Source organism: Melopsittacus undulatus, chromosome 3, assembly GCF_012275295.1.
Source record: "Melopsittacus undulatus isolate bMelUnd1 chromosome 3, bMelUnd1.mat.Z, whole genome shotgun sequence".
NCBI lineage: Eukaryota > Metazoa > Chordata > Aves > Psittaciformes > Psittaculidae > Melopsittacus > Melopsittacus undulatus.
Genome location: NC_047529.1, coordinates 86,974,815 through 86,996,159, shown reverse-complemented (window position 1 = coordinate 86,996,159; position 21,345 = coordinate 86,974,815). Strand labels below are relative to the sequence as shown.

At 40.2% G+C, this 21,345-nt stretch overlaps 1 protein-coding gene across 3 annotated transcripts in view; it reads right to left on the bottom strand.

The window, feature by feature from the left end:
- The window catches only part of SMOC2 (SPARC related modular calcium binding 2), a 141,328-nt gene that overhangs the window by 26,706 nt on the left and 93,277 nt on the right, over positions 1-21,345 (bottom strand). For all 3 annotated transcript variants that reach the window (XM_031048588.2, XM_031048589.2, XM_031048590.2), the window contains 2 exons: positions 17,913-18,099; positions 10,221-10,303 (listed from right to left, as the gene is read on the bottom strand). In XM_031048588.2, the coding sequence (XP_030904448.1) occupies positions 10,221-10,303; positions 17,913-18,099 (270 nt within the window). The remainder of the gene's footprint in view (positions 1-10,220; positions 10,304-17,912; positions 18,100-21,345) is intronic.

The following is a 21,345-nucleotide window of genomic DNA, read 5'->3' as shown; positions in this document are numbered from 1 at the left end:
CAATAATTCAAATACTTAAGTGAAATAAATGAGTATCTGAAAAATGCAATTTTTCAAACAGATGCTCTCATACCCTATTAGTATTGTCAGAGTTATTTCCCTGTTAAAAGCACTTTGGAGTGAAACAGTGCAAGAAAAACTGTTGCTGTGTGATCCAATCTCAGCTGAATACCCTCGACCACAGCAGAGAAAAAGCCAGGCTGTATCTCACTGCTTGTGGGATACTACAACTGTTCATTTTCATGATCTGTTCAGATAAGATGGCAATTACATCATTCAATTTAAACAATTCAAATATATTCAACCACTGATGTTAGTCATACTTGCTCCCTCTACAGTCAATGGAGACAGGCACCTTCAGAAAGAGATTCAGCCTAAACCAAATACCCATGGGACACACAGACATAATTCTCTACTCTACCTTTAGATGTTACAAAAAATGATAATTTGCTTGACTAGGTAAGAATGAATACCTTGTGTATTTTTCCTGTCTCTTTGATGTGATGACTACAAATCTGCAACAGACAATCCTACTCTGACGAGTATGGTTTGACTAGTAATACACTCTAAGTTTCATCCAGAAAGGCAGTGTGTTACTTCCTGATAAATGCTAACCTGACATGGCATTAAAAAACCTGCCCAAACTTTCACTTTCTTGCATGACTACTTCTGCTTTTAGGTAGGAAATTCACTGTTTTGATAACTTTTAATATGTGTGCTCCTTCCTATAGGTAGTTCAGATATTACTGAAAGCAAAATTATGCCACATAGAGGTAGGGAACTGTTAAATATAAGCACAGATTTATAAAGTGGCTAGAAACTTTGCAGTAAAAGACAAAAAGCAAAAAAATAAACAAACAAAAAATATACCTCTCTGTATTGGCTCCACAAGTTAATAATACTCATAATAATGAGATTGTTATCCATGATGCTGTTCTGATTATTTTAAAAGAAAAAGAAAAAAAAATGTATTCAACCAAAGCTTTTTCACTGACAGATTTAGAATACAATATGTACTAAAGTATGGATTAAATGTCTGGACTAAAATGTATAGATAAATTAAAGGTAAGAATTAAAATATCTTCAATGTCTTTTTTCTGCTTTACTGAAGTTTTATGCTGGAATAGGTCTCAGTTTATTACTTCTCACTGAGGGGAACACAAATATTTTTACTGCATGTGTATTTATGCATTTATTTATTTATGTATACAGCCATTCAGTCCAAAATAAAAATGTTCCTAGTAGAGATGGAAAAAAAGAGTCCAACTTTACCAGAATTGATACCAAAATTATCAAGTGCAGGGGGCAGCATTTGACTCCATATTTACATCATTGATAGGTAAACCAAAACAGCTTCATTAGTGTCAGTGGAAATTTTCTGATGTCAACTTAGACTTAGAAAAGGCATTTCTGGGGGAAAGCATTGTTCCACTTAATCATTCTTTGGCTCAGAAGGCAAAAACCATACTCAGATACCTAACTGGACAGTGCTGGTGCAAACAGTGACTGTAGAGATGCTGGGTGACAACCTCCAGGGAAGCCAGCCAGGTACAAGAAAAGAATCTCCCTTTCTGGTCATGCTGTCACTGGAGATGTCCCACTGAGAGCAGGACCCACTGACACAGAGCATCAGAGCTGGCAAGGCTGCTCTACTTAACAAGGGATTTGTCTGAAAAGGGAGGACAGCAACAAGTGAGGTAAGAAGCAGAATTTATAGTCTTTTGCACAACCTCCAGCAAATGAAGTTACTATTTATTACTCCTAATATAGCCCTTTGAAATAAACATAAAATTAGAGGTTAATATTAAATAGAGCAATGAATGAAATTGCTGAGCCAGCAGCATCACCTTTAATTAGCCAGCTTTTCTCTTTTGTTAGTTGTGTTACAATTGTGTCTTTCACCAGCACTTTACGAGTTGCTCAGACTCACTGTAATTGTTTTAGACAAATTCACACATAACTGGAAATTACAACAGTCCTTATGTGTCTGAGCAAATTTTTTTTTGTTTCAGATATTAATATTTCTGCTTTAGGTTGGGAAAAGACATTGTTTTGTTAAGACAAATTGAGGAATAAAGCAATATGAAGAACTGTGGTCAGACCATTGACAATTAAAGACAGGATGGGTAGAAGAGGGTGAGCAGGAAATAAACATGATCTGCTGAGCCTTCAAAAATAACTTGAAGGCTTCCCTTTTTCTGAAGCAGAACTGCCCACTGGGAGAGTACAATATAATCATGTAGCTAGACAATAGGGTAATAATATTGAAGCTACCAAAACCAAAGGACCAAGAAAATTGTTTTGGGTTAAACAGAGTCCTCTTTGGAGGTTCAGCTGCCCTCAAGCCATAGTAGTAGTGGCCTAAGGATTTAGTGCTGCAGAACTCCCTCTTTATACGGAGGTTTGACCTACGTAGTCATGAGGAGTACTGCCTTATCCCCACATCCTGCCCAGGCCACCACTACTCCATACTCAAATAAGCTTTTGTGCTACAGTGTGGGCATTCTGACTGAGCCAGTGCTTGTGATACCAGCTTGTGTGCTGCATGTCCTCTTCCCATCCACCAAGCACACTGGCATTGCATTAACCTTACTGCACTAGAGACACACAGATCTCCTTGTTGATGGCCACATCTTCACACAGCCAGTATCCCCACCATCTCTGTTTCAGGCTGCCAGCACAGGATAATTGTAGTGGACATAATATGTAGAAAACGTCCTTCACTGAGCTGTCACTAACATACATGAGGCCTACAGTAGTGGAACGGCATCCAGCTGCTCAGGATTGCAAAGGGCTGGGAAGTCAGGCATCCTCTTGCAGCCTCATATATTAGAGAAAGCAGCTACTGCTTTGGAAGGAAAAGCAGCCATGCCCCTGCCCCCCCCCCCCCCCCCCCCCCCCCCCCCCAGCACTACAGGGCTGAGGAGGAACATGCCTGGCCCTCCAGCACCCCTCTGCATCTCACTGTTGAACCTCACTCCTCCCACCCACCCCGCAGACCTGCCAGGCTCTGGGCAGGCTCCCTCCTTCATTCTTGCCATGCAGCTATTCAGTTCTGCCATCACTGTCATGAAGGTGAACACCAGCTTTGCACAAACATTTCCTGTTCATAGTTCAAACTCTTAACTAGGCAGGTCTGCTTCACACAGAGCCTTTTTGTAGTAAATAGAATTATAGGACAGAATCATAGAATAGTTAGGGTCGGAAAGGACCTTCAGATCATCTAGTTCCAACCCCCATGCCATGGGCAGGGACACCTCACACTAAACCATGTCACCCAAGACTCTGTTCAACCTGGTCTTGAACACTGCCAGGTACGAAGAATTCACAGCATCCCTGGGCATCCCATTCCAGTGCCTCAACACCCTAACAGGAAAGAATTTCTGCCTTATATCTAATCTAAACTTCTCCTGTTTAGGGCTCAGGATGATAGTTACGGACTCATTCAAACCAGCCAGCAACTTGAAATGATTGTTTGACATTTTGGAGCTTTAAGATTCAACAGCAGAAAGGGATATTTTAAATATTAGCTCATGCATCCGAAAAGCTCATTACATCACAAAAATATAGTCCTTTTAAATCACACTCAGTGGAGAAAGTTACATATTAATTGATCTAACAACTTGAAGCTCATGGAAAGGCAGACATATGTATATAATCTGCATTACTATCAGAAATATTCTATTACTTAACTGAAAGTTTTAAAAACAAGCAGAGTTTCAGTCATTCAAATGTTCAAGGATGTGTAGTAAGGTCAGATTATTTTCTACTTGCTGCCAGCATCAGACTACACAGAGGAAATGCAGAACTTTGTGAAACTACAGTAAGCAAGATAAGGTAGACCAATGGTGGTACCTCAGCATCTCATCTGAGTCCAGTACCTCACGAAATCTGATGTGCTCATGGTCAGAAGTGAAGCAACTGTAAATATATAATGGAGTACAGCTCAAAAGGAAAAATAGTTAAGTCTCTATCACTTTCTTTTTATTTTAAAGATGCCTTGGAGTAAGACACAGCTCTTTGGCTGCTACAGCTGAACCCAGGACAGTCTTGCATCATTGTGGTTTAAGAGCTTCTGATTATTACTCTTTAACTTTGGAAAAGGAAGATGCACTGCCAACAACCAAAAGCAAACTGTATTTATCCACACATAATTCACCCATAACTTAAATCATGAGTTTTGCTCCACAAAATATAAACTGTTCAGGGTCAATGATGGATTATCCCATCAGAAACACAGTAAATAAAGCCATTACAATAGAAAGAAAATTGGGCAGTTAGAATACTTTTTGTTCCTCCTAAGTAACGCAAATGTTAAATAAACAAATGAGTTAAACAGCTCTCATGCATGATTTTCAAGAGAAAATATTAACTGTTTGAATGTCAAGGTTAAATTAAGCTTATGAAGATCCATAGGACAAAACAATAGCTGAGGACAGGGTCACTAGCAGGCTGCGAAATCCAAAAACAACCTGTAGTGGAACATAACCATATATAACACATTACAGAATCCCAGAATCCCAAGGGTTGGAAGGGACCTCAAAAGATCATTTAGTCCAATCCCCCTGCAAGAGCAGGGTAACCTAGAGTACATCACACAGGAACTTGTTCAGGTGGGCCTTGAATATCTCCAATGTAGGAGACTCCACAACCCCCCTGGGCAACCTGTTCCAGTGCTCTGTCACTCACAGTAAAGAAGTTCTTCCTGATGTTAACATGGAACCTCCTATGCTCCAGTTTACACCCATTGCCCCTTGTCCTATCACTGGATATCACTGAAAAAAGCCCAGCTCCATCATCCTGACACCCACCCTTTACATATTTGTAAACACTGATGAGGTCACCCCTCAGTCTCCTCTTCTCCAAGCTAAAGAGACCCAGCTCCCTCAGCCTCTCCTCATAAGGGAGGTGTTTCACTCCCTTCATCATCTCTGTGGCTCTGCGCTGGACTCTTTCAAGCAATTCCCTGTCCTTCTTGAACTGAGGGGCCCAGAACTGGATGCAATACTCCAGATGTGGCCTCACCAAGGTAGAGTAGAGGGGGAGGAGAACCTCTCTTGCCCTACTAACCACACGCTTTCTAATGCACCCTAGGATGCCATTTGCCTTCTTGGCCACAAGGGCACATTGCTGGCTCATGGTCATCCTCCTATCCACCAGGACCCCCAGGTCCCTTTCCCCTTCACTACTTTCCAGCAGAGTTTTGAGAGATTATTTTTCTGTTGTTGTTATTAAGTAAGCTGATTGACTATACAAGGGACATGAATCAAGACATTTTGATTAAATAATATTTTAACATTCTTAGCTTGACTTAAACTGCAGACCAACACAGTGATCAGCAGAGCTTAGGCTCTGCATGGAAAGCACTGGCTCTGGGGTTTGGGTTGCAGGAAGGGGGGGACAGTGTTCTACACTCTTGTCCAATCTGAGAACTTAAAATCCGTCTCAGACACTGAGCAAAGATGCCAAATTTTCTAATTTGAATCCTTCTTGTGCTACTGAATAAATCCTAGAGATTAAACATGCAAACCTTTCAGATGCTTATTACCTCAGTGCTATCAAAACCCCAAAATACTCATCTTTTTGTAGAAATGCTCTAGGATTGAAAATTGTAATGAGAAGCATCTGAAGTGAGGCTTTTCAGAGAGCAGTGGGATTTCCAGGAAGGATGAAAATAAGAGTGAAATGCTGATCTTATTTCACCAGTAGAAACCTACAGTAACTTCAATGCAACTGATACATTCTGCTGGATTCCAGCTGGGTTGAGATCAGCATTTTGGGGAAAGGAGATATTCAGTAGTGAAGAACTATTCTAGTCTTAGAAAATAGAAAAGGCAGGCTTTCAGGACTTTCAGTAGACAGACTTACTGAATCTGCACATTCACCCAAGTCAAGAGATTGCATTACTATTACAGTTTACAAGGCACTGTCATTTCGAACCTACAGTTTCCCTTCCAAAATTATGCTTTTGAATGAGAGGAAGTATCACAATTGCAGGAACCTCAAAAAACACACTCTGTTAAATAAAAGGAAAAATTAAACCAACCAAAATGAAATGTAAACAAAATTAATGGTCTTACTTAAAGCCACGAAACCTTAGAAACCCTGTAAAGGCTGAAAATCCAGCTTGACATTGTGGCCTCCCTCTCTCAAGCTTATGTGCCTTTTACTCATTTGGATTTTTCTTCCCCACCCCATCTGTACAAAAGATAAGTGTAAATCTGATTAAAGAATGTTGTGTAAGCAAAATCACATTTCCCATAATACTTTTCAAATTTTTCCAGTTACTTTTCAAATTTCAGGTCTTGGTAATGGAATAATATTACACAAAATCCACATGAGTTCCCAGGTCAAGTAAGAATACAAAAATCTTAAACTATACAAAGGATTATCCAAAGTTTATCCAGCCCTCACACACAGCAGAGCCTAAAACAGAGCCTTCTTGCATTCAATGCATACTTTTTAAATAAGAAAAAGATTTGCCCTTGAGGCAAATTAGCTGAGTGGTCTGGCACTGTCTCAGTATGCTATCATGTCTTGCTCTCTTACATATCCAAGTTCCTTTCTTCCAGGTTGCCTAGAGCAGAGGCAAGACTAACTTTATGAATAGGCAGCTTACCCGTTGTATAAGGTACTGGTCTACAAAGTGGGGTACCCATACCCCAGGGGGGCACTAGACAATCAACTGTACTGCAGGAAGAGAATATTTTTGTACTATTAACAAATAAAAAAAAAGTGCTTATTTAATTTTTATTTTATCCTTTTTTAATTTCTATATTTGGTTACATTTTACAATGTACTTAAGTACAGTAGCACATCTATATTGTGTATAAGTAAATATACATATATTGAGGGTGTATGCTAAAAAATATTTTACTGATTATTAAAAACTAGTGAATACATATAATACTTGAAAATACCTTCACTTGTAGGCCCAGACTGAAAAAATACACTTTCAGGAACTTGCATTTCTTCAGTTTGGCTGAATTTGACCTCTTACCACTCAAGATTTTTTGAAAATACAGGGGCACCTACACCTTATTTCATCATTCTATAGGTTCAGCTTAACTATCCTTCATGCTGTACCCTTTTAAATGGTCTTGACCAGCTTGTGCAGAAAACAGAATTTCTATTTAACACACTAGTTATCCAAAAGTCTGAAATTAACCATTAGAGGTTCTTTACAGAATATGTCAGTTAATCAGAGGCCTTCCATTTTACTGTGCAACTCAGAGGAGAACAAAAGGTCGAAATATAAAGCTTTGAAAACTCTGATCGTAAGAAAATAAGAAAAACCTTCTATTCCCCCAGACTCCAGTCTATTTCTCTAGCCTCCTTTCTATGTTGATTCTCATTATCTTGCAATAACTAGCTTCTAAGAAAGATCAAGATCATAAGCAACCTCAGAAAAATACTTTAGTTTTAAAGAAAGGAACAGAAATCTAATGGAAATAATTATTACTATATAACTTCCAGACAACCTAACAGATACAGGTGGCTTGGATCATTCTTACAAACATTAGATTAGCCTTCAATTTCAGGTGCTTTATTTGAAGTTACCCTTAGGATGTGACGATGTATTCTTAGCTCGGTTTAGATTAGTGGGAATTTTGCCATAGACTCCAACAAGCCTTTACCTTCTACAGTTTTGCCTTACCAAGGTATATGTGTATGCCAAAAATTGCATCTTGATTTATTTGCAAATTATAGCTAAAAGTATTTGGCTTAACATGTAATGGATTTAAATTTTCAGGTGGTATAAATCAGCATAACAGAAGAACTACATCAGTTTAATCCACCTGAGGATGTACCAGTGAGTTTTGTCCTCTCTAAGATCATTCACAATAGTAAAGTAGTTGTTTCAAAATCTTCCTGGTTTTATACATCAGACAGTGACAGTGGTTACACCCAGGGCTACTGCATTTTTGTGGGTATAATCTGCAAATCAAACAAACCTGTCTTTCCAAAAATGCATTATTCCTTGAAAATAAGTACACAATTAACCTACGTTTTTCATTCAGTCCTGGCACCACTGAGTAACCAGGTGCTGCATTTAAATTCAGACAACATAAATGTAAACATGCCTTTGCAGCACTGCATACAATAGAGAAAACTTTGAGCAACAGTGATTCATTTCTACTAAAAAGTTGCTTCACATTAGCCATTTGTGCAATTCTTTGTTTAGTTGTTGACAACTAGCAACAGCTGTGCAATATCCTCTTTCAACCTCCTTTTTAAGAAATAATAAAAGAAGAAAATCTCAATTCATTTTTACTTAATGTAGTGTTTCTATGATAAAAAAAGAAATTTCCCAGTTGAGGTTTAGAATCATAGAATCATAGAATAGCTAGGGTTGGAAAGGACCTTAAGATCATCTAGTTCCAACCACCCTGCCATGGACAGGGACACCTCACACTAAACCGTATCACCCAAGGCTTCAGGCATTTAATAGACTAGCTAAGAGAAAGAAAAGACATAACCTTAAGAGAAGTAACACAATTGCAACTGTCAAGTAACCTCTTTCCCCTGTGACTTCTATAGACATATTTGCTCAATGCTGCTGCAGAGCAGAAGCGGGAGATTCTCCTAGCTAACCCATAAGAATTTAAGAAATGTTAGAAAATGTTGGTATTTGCCTTATTTTAAAATAATATAAACCATTTGAAAGATAAAGATTAAGCAATGTAAGATATGGGAGAGCAAATCCATGTCATACATAATAATTATCATTATGAGCTCACATTTTTGCAGTGGTTTGTTGGAGTAAAGCTCACATAATGGAAAATATCATAAAGCAGAAAATAAAATCTAAAAAACTAATCAGATTTTCTTCCCCATTACTAGTCTTTAGAAGGCTGTTGCTTTACTGCTTTAGTAGTTGGAAAACACTTTACAGCTCCCAGGTAAAATTCATTCAGGGTAGTTCATACTATTTTTCTTGTGCCAAAGCTGTCACAGGGGAAGAGTTTCTCTTCCTCATGGTTTCAGAGGAACAATATAACCTCCAGACCTCATCTTGTTTGTCTAAATGAAGCAAATGTTAGCTGCTTTACCTTGGGGAGTAGCTGCTTTCCCTGATACGTTAATGATAGCTAACTTCTCCTCTGTATCCACTTTCCTGAACACAAATGACCAGAACTGTACCCACAGTTCTAGATAAAATCCAGGGAAAATAATAGAGCTATCTAAAATGGCATGAACGTTTCCTTCTCTGCCTTGTCTGTCCTGTTCCTGTCTGTTTGTCCCCTCATACCTAGCTATGTTTTTGGGTCACAGTTGCCATTTTTTTAAAGCCACAGTATTTGGATGGCTTACAGTTAATCCTATGGTTGACTTCTTTCTTTGTAAAACACAACATAAAATTATATGCAGTATAAAACCATATCAGTCATATTCTTTTTTTTAATTATACCTTGTAATTAAAATTGTTTCACAACAGAGATTATTACTCTGTGCTTCACTCAATATGCATTTCAACACTAATGAGCATGTTTAGATTAGAATTATTGTCTAAATGTTTCTCTGGGTGGCTAAACTGAAATATTTTTCATGACACAAAAAATCTGCTCACACAATTACCTTGTTTCTGGTTCTTCACAATAGCTGACAATGATTCAGAATTTTAATTCATAATTCACTAAACCTGCTATAAGTCAGGTTATTAAAACAAATTAACATGCCATTTCAAAAATTAAACAAGTATATTGACTTCTGTGTGCCTCAACTATCCAGAGATAAGAACTCTCACATCCTTATAAAAGGTTTGAAAAAATAAAAAATCTAACAATTCTATGGTAAACTGTCAAGAGTACTTTCGGAAAAAAAATAATTACATGATACATATTTCAGATTGATTTGAAGATGGAGGGAAATTTCCCATATATTTTGCTAGAACAAGGATCATGAAGTATGGGCCAAGTTATTCTAGACATAGTTTCTGACTTCTCTGGTATGACAATAGCAAGGAATAATTCCAGCAAGTAAATGTTAATGCCTTTAAACTACTGAGAAAATTAAACCTTACTTTTTCTGACAATAATCTAAGACCCATATTTACATGTATTGTTCCAAAGTCAAAGACTATAGTCAGTGGCAAATCAATACAGCAATATCGAGAAGATACACTGTTTTGATATAGGGCAACAAAGTGCTTTCTATTTTACTGCAGTGAATAAAAAAACATTGAAATATATGAAACCCAATTTATCTATTTCACTGACCTTGAAGCTGGCGTCCTTTGTACAAATCCTTTGTTTTGGTTGGGTGTGCTCTGGCACCATTATCACACTTTGGTTGTTCATACCTAAAGAACAAACAGGGAGAGAATAAAAACAGTGAAGGTTAATTTGATTTAGGACTAATTAATTTCTAATTATTTAGTTCAAATTAAACATGTACCTTCTTTTATTCAGGGAAACATAAAATAGGATTATTTTTTATTTAAAAGGGGCAATACGAATTCATCTGCCTATTTTTCACTTACCTCAAAGAAGTTAGTATATGTTCATTCTTCTGGGGTTGATACAAGACTAAAAAATCATTATCTATTCCAAAATCTAGGTTTCCCAGAGAAGCTGTGGCTGCCCCATCCCTGGCAATGTTCAAGGCCAAATTGAATGAGGCTTTGAGCAACCTGGTCTAGTGGGAGGTGTCCCTGCCCATGGCAGAAGGGTTGTGTCGTGGTTTAAAACAAGTCCACACACAGCTCGTTCACTCACTCCCCCCCTTTGCTCCCCCGACTTCCGGAGAGTTAGGAAGGAGAATCCAAAGAATGTAGCCCCCACGGATTGAGATAAGCACAGTAATAGCTAAGGCACAACACAAATCACTACTGCCATTACTACTACATATAATGATGATAAAGCCAATAAAAAGTGAAGAGAATACAACACTTCACCAGCCACCGACCCATAACTCACCCCACCCTGCCCGACCGAGCACCGACCGATACCTCCTCCAACCCCCAGAGCTCCAGCCTTTCCGGGTCTCTCTCGGTTACATCCTGGGTAGGACATGCTATGGTATGGAATACCTCTTTGGCTAGCCTGGGTCAGGTGTCCTGTCTCTCCTTCCTCCCAGCCTCCCCTCCTCCCTGGCAGAGCATGAGCTCAGAAAAGGCCTTGGACAAAACCAAACATTTGAGCAGTAACTCAAAACAAACTTGCTATCAGCAAACATTCTCGGCCTGAAAGTCAAAACACAGCACTGCACCAGCTACCAAGAAGGAGAAAAATGACTGCTACTGCTCAAACCAGGACATTATCCACCCCTTATTCCATACCATTCACGTCATGCTCAGATCCCACATTTTCAATACACCATCACTCTTAAGTCCACCCCTCGATCATGAGTCAACCTCTATGTTGCATCTCTGGACTGATGGCCTGAAGTATCTGGGCCCACCAGGCTCAAAATCATTCACTGTCTCCTTCAGCAGTTCTACAGCTTGCTGCCGGGGACTCCATACAGCTGCCTTCCACCTCCAATGCTTCCAAAGCACTGGAGGGGTCCAGTGAACCAAATACTTGGCCCTACTGTCCCACAAGCCCTGCCACTCATGACTGTCCAGCATTGGGGGCAGTCTCCTGGTGCCCCTATATCCTTGTCTAACCCTAGACAAGACCCAAACCTGACTCTGCTTAACTTTTGGGATCAGACAAAATGGTTATGGGTAGAACACACTCTGTGTGTGTGTGTCACCATGCTGATTCCTATCACAATCAGCAGGCAGGTCCCAAGGGCACCCAAAAGCCATTCATAACCGTCAGAACTCTCAGCTGCTGCTCCTGCACTTGTCACTGGGGCTGATGTAGCTGCCATGCTTGCCAGCTCTCCCACCACCAGCTTCTCCTTTCCCGAATTTGGATCTTCCTCCTCTGCCTTGCTGGGAAATGCTGCGTGGTCTCCTGCATCCTGCTGGGGCTTGGCGGGCGACTTCTGGGGGATACTCTTGGCCGTCGCGTGGCTGGGAACGGCTGCGGGACTCAGCTTTTTTGGCGTCTGGTCCTGCTGCTCGGCTACTGCCTCTCTCCGCTCTTCCAACGCCTCCCCCTGCTGCTCTGCTACAGCTGTTTGGTTCCCGGAGCCACTCTCCCTGGCAGCTTCAGCCGCCGCTGCCGGCTCCCGGGGCCGCTCCTTCCCGGCTTCATGCAGCCTTATGCAGATGGAGGCAAGGACAAAGGCAAGGATGGCGAAGAGCAGTGGGATGGCCTGGTACAAGTCCAAGTCCACGGCCACGTCCATCCCCCCTGCTGCTGGAGCCCCCCCCGTATTACAAGCCATTGCCATAAAGTACAGTGAAACAAAAACTTTAGCCCAAGCGCCATGATTGATAAACACGAAGACAGCTAAGCCATACTCAAGGTACCTGGCAAAATCCTGAAACTGTGAGATCAAGAGAAAAAACTCGGAGAGCCAATAAATCAGCATTGTGACGAGTGACTATAAATCCGCTCAGATCTGTTGTTATCTCAACCCCTCCGGCCCCACGTTGGGTGCCAAAAAGAACTGTCGTGGTTTAAACCAAGTCCACACACAGCTCGTTCACTCACTCCCCCCCCCCCTCGCTTCCCCAACTCCCGGAGAGTTAGGAAGGAGAATCCAAAGAATGTAGCCCCCACGGATTGAGATAAGCACAGTTTAATAGCTAAGGCACAACACAAATCACTACTGCAATTACTACTACAAATAATAATGATAAAGCCAATAACAAGTGAAGAGAATATAACACCTCACCAGCCACTGACCCATAACTCACCCCACCCTGCCTGACCGAGCACCGACCGATACCTCCTCCATCCCCCCAGAGCGCCAGCCCTTCCGGGTCTCTCCCGGTTCCATCCTGGGTAGGACGTGCTATGGTATGGAATACCTCTTTGGCTAGCCTGGGTCAGGTGTCCTGTCACTCCTTCCTCCCAGCCTCCCCTCCTCCCTGCAGAGCATGAGCTCAGAAAAGGCCTTGGACAAAACCAAACATTTGAGTAGTAACTCAAAACATGCTCACTATCAGCAACCGTTCTCAGCCCAAAAGTCAAAACACAGCACTGCACCAGCTACCAAGAAGGAGAAAAATGACTGCTACTGCTCAAACCAGGACAGGTTGGAACTAGATAATCTTTTAGATTCCCTTCCAACCCAAACCATTGTATGGTTCTACGACATGATATGATTCTATCTGTACTTCCAACAAACACTGACAGCATCACTTAGCAGTATCTTTTCATAAGAGTCTGGGAGGCATGGGAGCATCTGCTGCTCCTATATGCTTTCTTATATTCCACTATAGACACATCGTATTTTTTCACACACCTGTTCACTGAATCCAGGTTCTTTCATATTTTATGCATCTTTCTTTGAAATGTTGACTTCCCCAAATTATATTTACTGCATGATGCACTAAAAAGTCTAATTTAAAGATATTAATACAAAATTTTAAACCAAAATACTCTTTTTTAAAACATTAAATGGTGGCTACATCCAGGTGGCAACTAATAATGGTGAGTTCAGGCCAGACTGCCCTCAAGAACAATACTTCTGTATTCTGATCTTAATTATCAGGCAGAAAGAAAAAAAACAACTTTTTTTTTTTGAGTGCTTAATGTATTTTCACATCATCTGATGAAACTGTCCTCTGTCCCATCAAATTTTGGCTGCTGCAAGAAGATACAGTGTTGTTTTCATGGACATGGGAGAGCTACAGGCCCTTTTTTCCCCCTAAAGAACAGCAGGAATAGAAGCTGCTTTGATAGCATGGGTTGGATTCAGATACCTGATGGATGACCACTTCAATCAGCCAAGAAAAAGAGTGAAAGGGAAACCTCTGAGCTCTACTCACTAATGCAGTATCTGGCAACCAGCCTGGTCCCCAATTAATCTGATACCTGACTCTGCATTATTGTTACTGCTCTGTGCCTAGGCTTTCTTTTTGGCCCCTACTCTTCCAACCTTTTGGCTCTTTTGTTGAATACACATGTAGTTAATCATATACAAACTAAATCTACTAAAGACCAGTAAGTGTTAAAATGCTGCAATATGAAAACTCAATGTTTAACTCTTTAAAGCAACAGAAGAAAGAAAATGAATCATTAGAAATTTACTATACAGGATCATCCATGCTAAGAACTGATAAGAAAAACATACTTGCCTCAGTTTTCATGGGGAAAGAGTGGGAAAGGGATAGCATGTCAGAATGGAGCACTGTCAGGTTAAAAATAATATAGTCAAAAGACATCTCAAGTTACTCTTTTGAATTTTAAAGAGGAAAGAATCCCTAGCAGTGAATGTATATCTGGAGTTGGCAAGGGCTTATAAAGCCTACTTTATACCTCTGAGCAGTCTGCTGGGAAGCACTGAGATTTACTGAGGTGTACAAAGCAGTAGGGGATGGAGGCTTTCAGAGGGATTCTACAGTGTTGGCAGCCTCATGAAACAGCTGATTTATATACTTTTTTAAGTTTAGAGTTTCCTGTGGAAGTGGATTGGAGATTACTTCAAGCTACAGCTTCCCAGATCTGCCTGTCCTTTCTCTGTTGTTCCCTAATGGTATGATCCAGATTTGCACAACAGAGATTCCAGGATTCAATGCATCCATCTTGCTACCAGGAGTACTAATGCCATTGGTTCCTGCAGCAGCATTTTAACAGCTATTCTTCTAATTTGTATTTGGCAATGGGAAGCTGGAAGATATTTTACACCATTTTTTCATGAGCATCTGGTTCTTTAAACGATGAAAGACACACATGTTCACTCCTTCCACTCTATAAGAAAGAATTACAAAAAGACAACTGCATCCTTACCATATTCTGATCCCCTATCCCTCTGCAAGAGGGAGAGGGGGGGGAAAAGAGAAAAGTCTATCAATACAGGGAAAAAAAAAAAAAGTTGGGATTCCAGCCCACCTAAATCTTTCTCAGAAATGAGGTCTAGACGCTTCTTTTAAACTCCAGGCAGCAATCCCACCTGCTTGTTTACCAGATTCCTAAATACACCAGTCATTCTTTACTTAGTATGAAATTTAAAATTCAGTACTCTGCTTACCCATCTGTGCTCAGAAATGTCCTCTCCAGGGATATTACTAAACATTACTTCCTCAGAGCTCCACTGAGAACTGCCTGTTAAGTCCAGTAAATCTGAACAAATTAGAAATGGTCAAGGCAGTGTGCACTTATAGCCCAGAAAGCCAACCGTATCCTGGGCTGCATCAAAAGGAGCGTGACCAGCAGGTCAAAGGAGGTGATCCTGCCCCTCTACTCTGCTCTCATGAGACACCTCACTTTGAGTATTGTGTGCAGTTCTGGTGTCCTCAACATAAAAAGGACATGGAACAGTTAGAACAAGTCCAGAGAAGGGCCACGAGGATGATCAGGGGACTGGAGCACCTCCCATATGAAGACAGGCTGAGAAAGTTGGGGCTGTTCAGCCTGGAGAAGAGAAGGCTGTGTGGAGACCTCATAGCAGCCTTCCAGTATCTGAAGGGGGCCTACAGGGATGCTGGGGATGGACTATTCATTAGGGACTGTAGTGATAGGACAAGGGATAACGAGTTAAAACTTAAACAGGGGAAGTTTAGATTGGATATAAGGAAGAAATTCTTTACTGTTAGGGTGGTGAGGTACTGGAATGGGTTGCCCAGGGAGGTTGTGAATGCTCCATCCCTGGCAGTGTTCAAGGCCAGGTTGGACAGAGCCTTGGGTGATATGGTTTAGTGTGAGGTGTCCCTGCCCATGGCAGGGGGGTTGGAACTAGATGATCTTGAGGTCCTTTCCAACCTTAACTATTCTATGATTCCATAAGACTACAGCCATTGATCTTTTGAGTAACAACCACCAGGCAGAGCACTCTCACAAAAGCAAAATTTGTGTCTAAACCATATGCATGAAATAACTGAATCCAATTTGCTGTCCTTCCAACTCTGGAGACCAAAGTTGCAGCACAGTGAAAGACCTCCCTGACACCTCTTCTCCACACTTGAGTGGCTGTATAGCTGCCTAACAGAAGAGGCTAGCAGACCAAACAGGAAAAAAAGAAGATGGAAACTGATTCTAGATCCATAGGTGATTCATTAGGGATTGTGAAGATTTAGGATTCTAGTCTGTATGACAGTAGAAGCCAAAATGACAAAACACTGCATGCACACTATGCACACAAATAGGAAAGTGAGCTGGAAGGTGATGAAGCAAAACTGCCTAGAAGCTATTTCAAGACATATGAGGGGACAAAGAAGGTGATTGAGAGTAGTCAGCATGGATTTATGAAGAGGAAATCATGCTTGGCCCTGCAAGCCTTCTATAATGAGGTGGCTGGCTCAGTGGATAAAAAGAGATGAGCAGATGTCATCTCAATTTTAGCATGGGTTTTGACACTGTCTCTGATTATATTCTCATTGACAAACTGCTGAAGTATGTGCTAGATAAATTAACATTGAGGTGTGCTGAAAACTGGCTGAACTGCCAGTCCCAAAGAAATGGGATCAGCAGCACAATTTCAGCTCAAAGACAGTCACTGGTGGAGTGCCCTGGGGTTCAACACTAGAGCCAGGATTATTTAGCCTATACCCTAGTGACCAGAATCCTGGAACAGGGAAAAACTGTACCAAGTTTGCAGATGATACAACACTGGGAGTAGCTGCTGATACACGAGAGGGTTGTGCTGCCACCTCAGCAGAGTGGACAAATAGGTTGGAGGGAAATTCATAAAGTTAAGACAAGGAAAATGCAAAAATCCCACACCTGTGGAAGATTAATCCCCTGCATCAGCACAGGATGGAGGCCAAACAACTGGATTTGGACTAAAATTAGAGAATAGGTTCCATTAAAATTATTTAAAGTATAATTCAAAGAAGGATTAGCATTAAAAATTAGAATCAGTGAACAAACCTAAGGTGGAGAATGGAGGACTAGCAAAAACAGGAGCCTCGGGAATCTCTAGAGGACATGCCTAGGTCCTCACACAATATGCACGGTGACCCTACAGTTTCAGGATCAAATTTAAATTATTCTGTTTTGGCAGTTTATGGATCTCAACTTGCTAGAAACAGCAGATCGACAGTAACTTTGAGTCATGCTCACTTCAGCTGGTACTGTAGTTGGCATGGTCTAGAATATGGCATAAACAGCAGTCAGTAAATCAGCACTTGAAGAACATGTGAAAAACACTCCCCAAGAATATAATACTTTACAGCAAGTGGCTTATGATGTTTCTTCATGAACCCTATGCAAATGATAAAAAAACATTTTGCTTAAGCTTGAAAATATTTATGACTGCATCAAGATACCCATAGTGCTCACCAGGTTTACATGAGCTTCTATAGCATTCCTACAAGGGCCAAACCTCAATAAGCAGCCTAAATAACATCCTTTGGAACCTGATACTTGCCTTGCCTGAAACTGCTCTATGTGGCTCACAACACTTCACCATGTATCTGTCTCAGCTGAGACAACTCAACTCCAAGCTTCTATTAATAACACACTAAAATGATATTTCCCCTTTATGGGTTCTCAAGCAATCATTCCATCAAAAACAATCCTATGAAATAGTTGAGGAGGATGCTGGAAAAATAACTGTATGTTTCTGAGGTTGGACATGGTTTCTGTTATAGACTATCTTACTTAGTTCTTCTATGCTCAAACTAAAGAGTGTGAGGTTTCCTCTGCTTACTCATCTGCTCCAAGCCTTAGCTTCCCAGGATACAATAAAAATAAAAGAGAGGACTAATGAAGCAAACTGTTTGTGACATTGCAGTGAAAGTCTTTGGCCACATGGCAACTTTTGATGTCTCTTACATACATATTTCAATTCATAGTGGAAGAAAACTATAATGCCACCAGCAATAGAAATCTACATGCTAATTAGCCCATGCACACTTAGGCATCTTCTCATTACAAATTTAGAGCAATGAATATGTATTAACTTACCTGGTTGATGTACCAGGGATGGGACGTCCCGTATCCACCAGAACACACCAGCAGTAGCCTGTGGAAGGATGGCACTGCACTGGTTTGTAGAGGCCTCCCTGAGCACACTCTGGAATGAACACATTGTCTTTCTGGGGCTGTTTAGCTTCCTCCAGGGCTGACTGAAGTTCTTGATCACATGATGATGCTTTTGGAAGGAAAAGAAAAAATACTGAAGAAGGCATATGGAAAGGGTTTGCTAGATCTATCAAACACTTTTTTTGACTTTGGCTGCTTTTAAGGATTGTATTCTAAGTGGCTCACTACAGCTCAAATAACAGCTACATTGGTTTATGCTGTCTACTGTCAAGACCTTTAGCTTCCTTTTCATACAGCTACTTCATAATACAGTCCTAATAACACCTGGACACCCTCATTCCCATACTAGATATAATCTATGGTTAATCAAACACATTCTCTGCCACCTTAAAAAACACCCTCACCTACTCCACAGCCCCTAAACCACTGATTGTTTTCCAAGGGAACAGAAAAAATCCAACTTCTTAGAATTCCATACATGAGTTCATCTCGATAGTCATTTACATATTTATATTCTGCTCTTCTCAGTTTTGGAACAACATCTTAATACAGTGAGAAAAACCTTCCACTTCTTTTCTGGCAATTTTGGTAGTGGTGATGTATAATTTGCTCTAGAGACTAGAGACCCATGAGAAAAGGTAGTAATTTTTAAATCTGCATTAATAATATGTCCCAAATCTCTTCTGGATATTACAAAACCTTACATAACGACACATTCCCAGTCTGTATGTAAAACTATGAATCAGGAGGCAAAGAGCAGAAACACCAGGGCCTGAGAATGCCAGTCAGTTCACACCAAGCAGAAAAATCCCCTCTGCTGAGGAGGTTCTGATCACTACTAATCGGTATACGTGGCACTGCAGTCATAACAAATCACTCAGTCTATTTACTCAAGCCATCATTTCTTCAGGAATCTTAAAGTCAGTCTTCTATCATGTGAAATTTATATGGTTTAATAATATTTTGTCTAATTCCTAAATTAAACCAGTGAACAAACTTAAGTATTTGAAAAACAAGAATGTTAAGCACTCTACAGACACAGATTATTGACAGAAAAAAAATCAAGTTACTAGAATTTCTTAATTTGCCTCTCCTCAGTCAAAGACTATTGGCATACTTATTCTCTGAATCTGTCATACCTCTTGATTTTTCACTGTTAACCAACAGAAGGATAAGTTGAATCCTGACCACATTTTCTAGTGCATCTGTAATGAGTTTCAGCTTCTATCTAATCTCATTTAAACTTTACCCACAGGGTTCAGAAAATGAAGATGACCAAAACCAGTAAGTCTTCTGAAAAGGGTGGCAGGAAGTTTTAAACACCTTCATACTTTAAATGGCAAAAAATTCCATCAATGCAATACCCTGGTTTCCAAAACAGTGTGTTTTGTTCCAATCAATGTAAAAGGTTTAAAAAACAAGCTATCACTTGCTAGCATGATTGCAAGACACAGACTGAGTGGGTTTTTTCAGTTCTTTGGTTGATTTTTTTTCTCTTCCTCTTTTGTTTCACACAGTATTTGAGCAGAACAGCTAAATTAATTTTGCATGTGTCTGTCTTGATCTACCCGCTGACAAGCTGAGACTGAATAGCTCTCAAAGCACCTGTGTTTAGATAATAAACTGTACACAGCAAAACAGTGTAATGAGGAGAGGAAGAATCCTATAAAAAAGGGAAATATGTAATTATTTGCATGTCAAAACCTTCACAGAAATAGCTATGGTTTCACAAATTAGAAATCTGCCACCAACACCTTCTTCAAGTAACCAAAATAAATCTTCCCCTTGGTAAATCAGGATTATGATGATTATCAAGTTACAAGGTATGACAACCCTGGAAAAATACATCAGTTGGCTTAGTTGTTCACTTCTTATGTTTTGTATATAATCAAGCAAAAAGGAGCAAATGGGGTGAAGCAGCTGCAGTGAGAGGGTGGAAATCATTACTCCTCCTTAAACTCCACTGAATTCTTTTCTCTTTCATAGTGATAAACCTTCGGAACATTCCCTTAGCTACTGCAACCTTCTCTCATTTTACATCCTTGTAACTAGGAACACAATCTGGCAGATGTGCAGGTATTATTATCCCCCATAAACCCAGAGGAGCAATATATTTTCGTGCTCTCAGCTTTGTTTAGAAAGTACATTGGTGTATAGAGACTACACAGTCAGGTCATCCAGACAGACAAAATTTAACAGCATGGAGGGGCTGTGGTGGAGAATTCCCAGTGCAGAAGCAGATGCAGACTGTTTAGACACTAGCATAAGCTACACCACCTAATTTCTTGGAAGCTCTAGTTTCCACTGATTGAAACAACCGGAGAAAGACTGAGCTGCTGACTCAAAACCACTGGAGCTGAGGGCCAGTGCAGACGTGTGATGGGGTGATTTTAGAGCAGGTGTTACAGATCTAGCTAAATTGTCTTTACTCTCCTGATTGACTTGCCTAGGCAAGGTTTTCTGCAAGGTACTGCTCAAGCTAGAAATTTCTCTCTTGCACTATCAGGCTGGTTCTGGTCCTTTTTTCTCCCATATGACTGGTATGAAGTTTTAGAGGTACAGAAAAAAGCAGTATTGTGGGAGAGATGTTAAAAGAAGGTTGCAAATGTAGCTTACAGCTTTAATAGGAATGGAACTTTACATTGCAAGTGAGATTGGAAACAGGACAGTCAGTAACAGCAATCAAAGGGTGGTTTAAAGATTAAAAGGAATGTTCTTAATTGCAGAAGTCTATGAAAAACAGACCAAAAAGCCCAGGAGTCATACAAAATACCAAGGTAAAACTCCTGTATCTAGGAGGACTGTAGTGATGAAAAGTCTGTCTTTGAAGAGCAGCATCAGCAGAGGCATTCAAGGCAAGAAAAAACCCATATATAAAAAAAACATGATATTTTTGAGAAGGATGTTCATCTTCTTGGAACCTTTAATCTCTTACTCTTCACTTAGAGATGTAAATTTGCAACAAGAGGAGGAATTTATCATTAGTCCTAAATTAGGTGCTGGATAAAATATAGCTTATTTTTGAGAAATTGGAAAAAATATAAATTAGTGTAATAGACTATTCACTGAGTCTGTCAGGTTGCTGTATGACAAATGACTGAGCTTCATACAAATCTGCTGAACCCAGTTCATCCATTTTATTCACCAAAAGTGCAGAAAAAATGTATTATTTTCTTGCCCTACAGAATGGCTACAAGCTTCAGATCAGCTATCGGGCTTACCTATAATACTGCCTGCTGTTCTCAGAACCACAGTGTTAGTCTTTGTAATTTCCTCTCTGAGAGAACCATTCATTCCTTTTCACACTTCTCTTTCAATTATTTACAACAGGAGTACTGGAAAGATGCAACTGTAG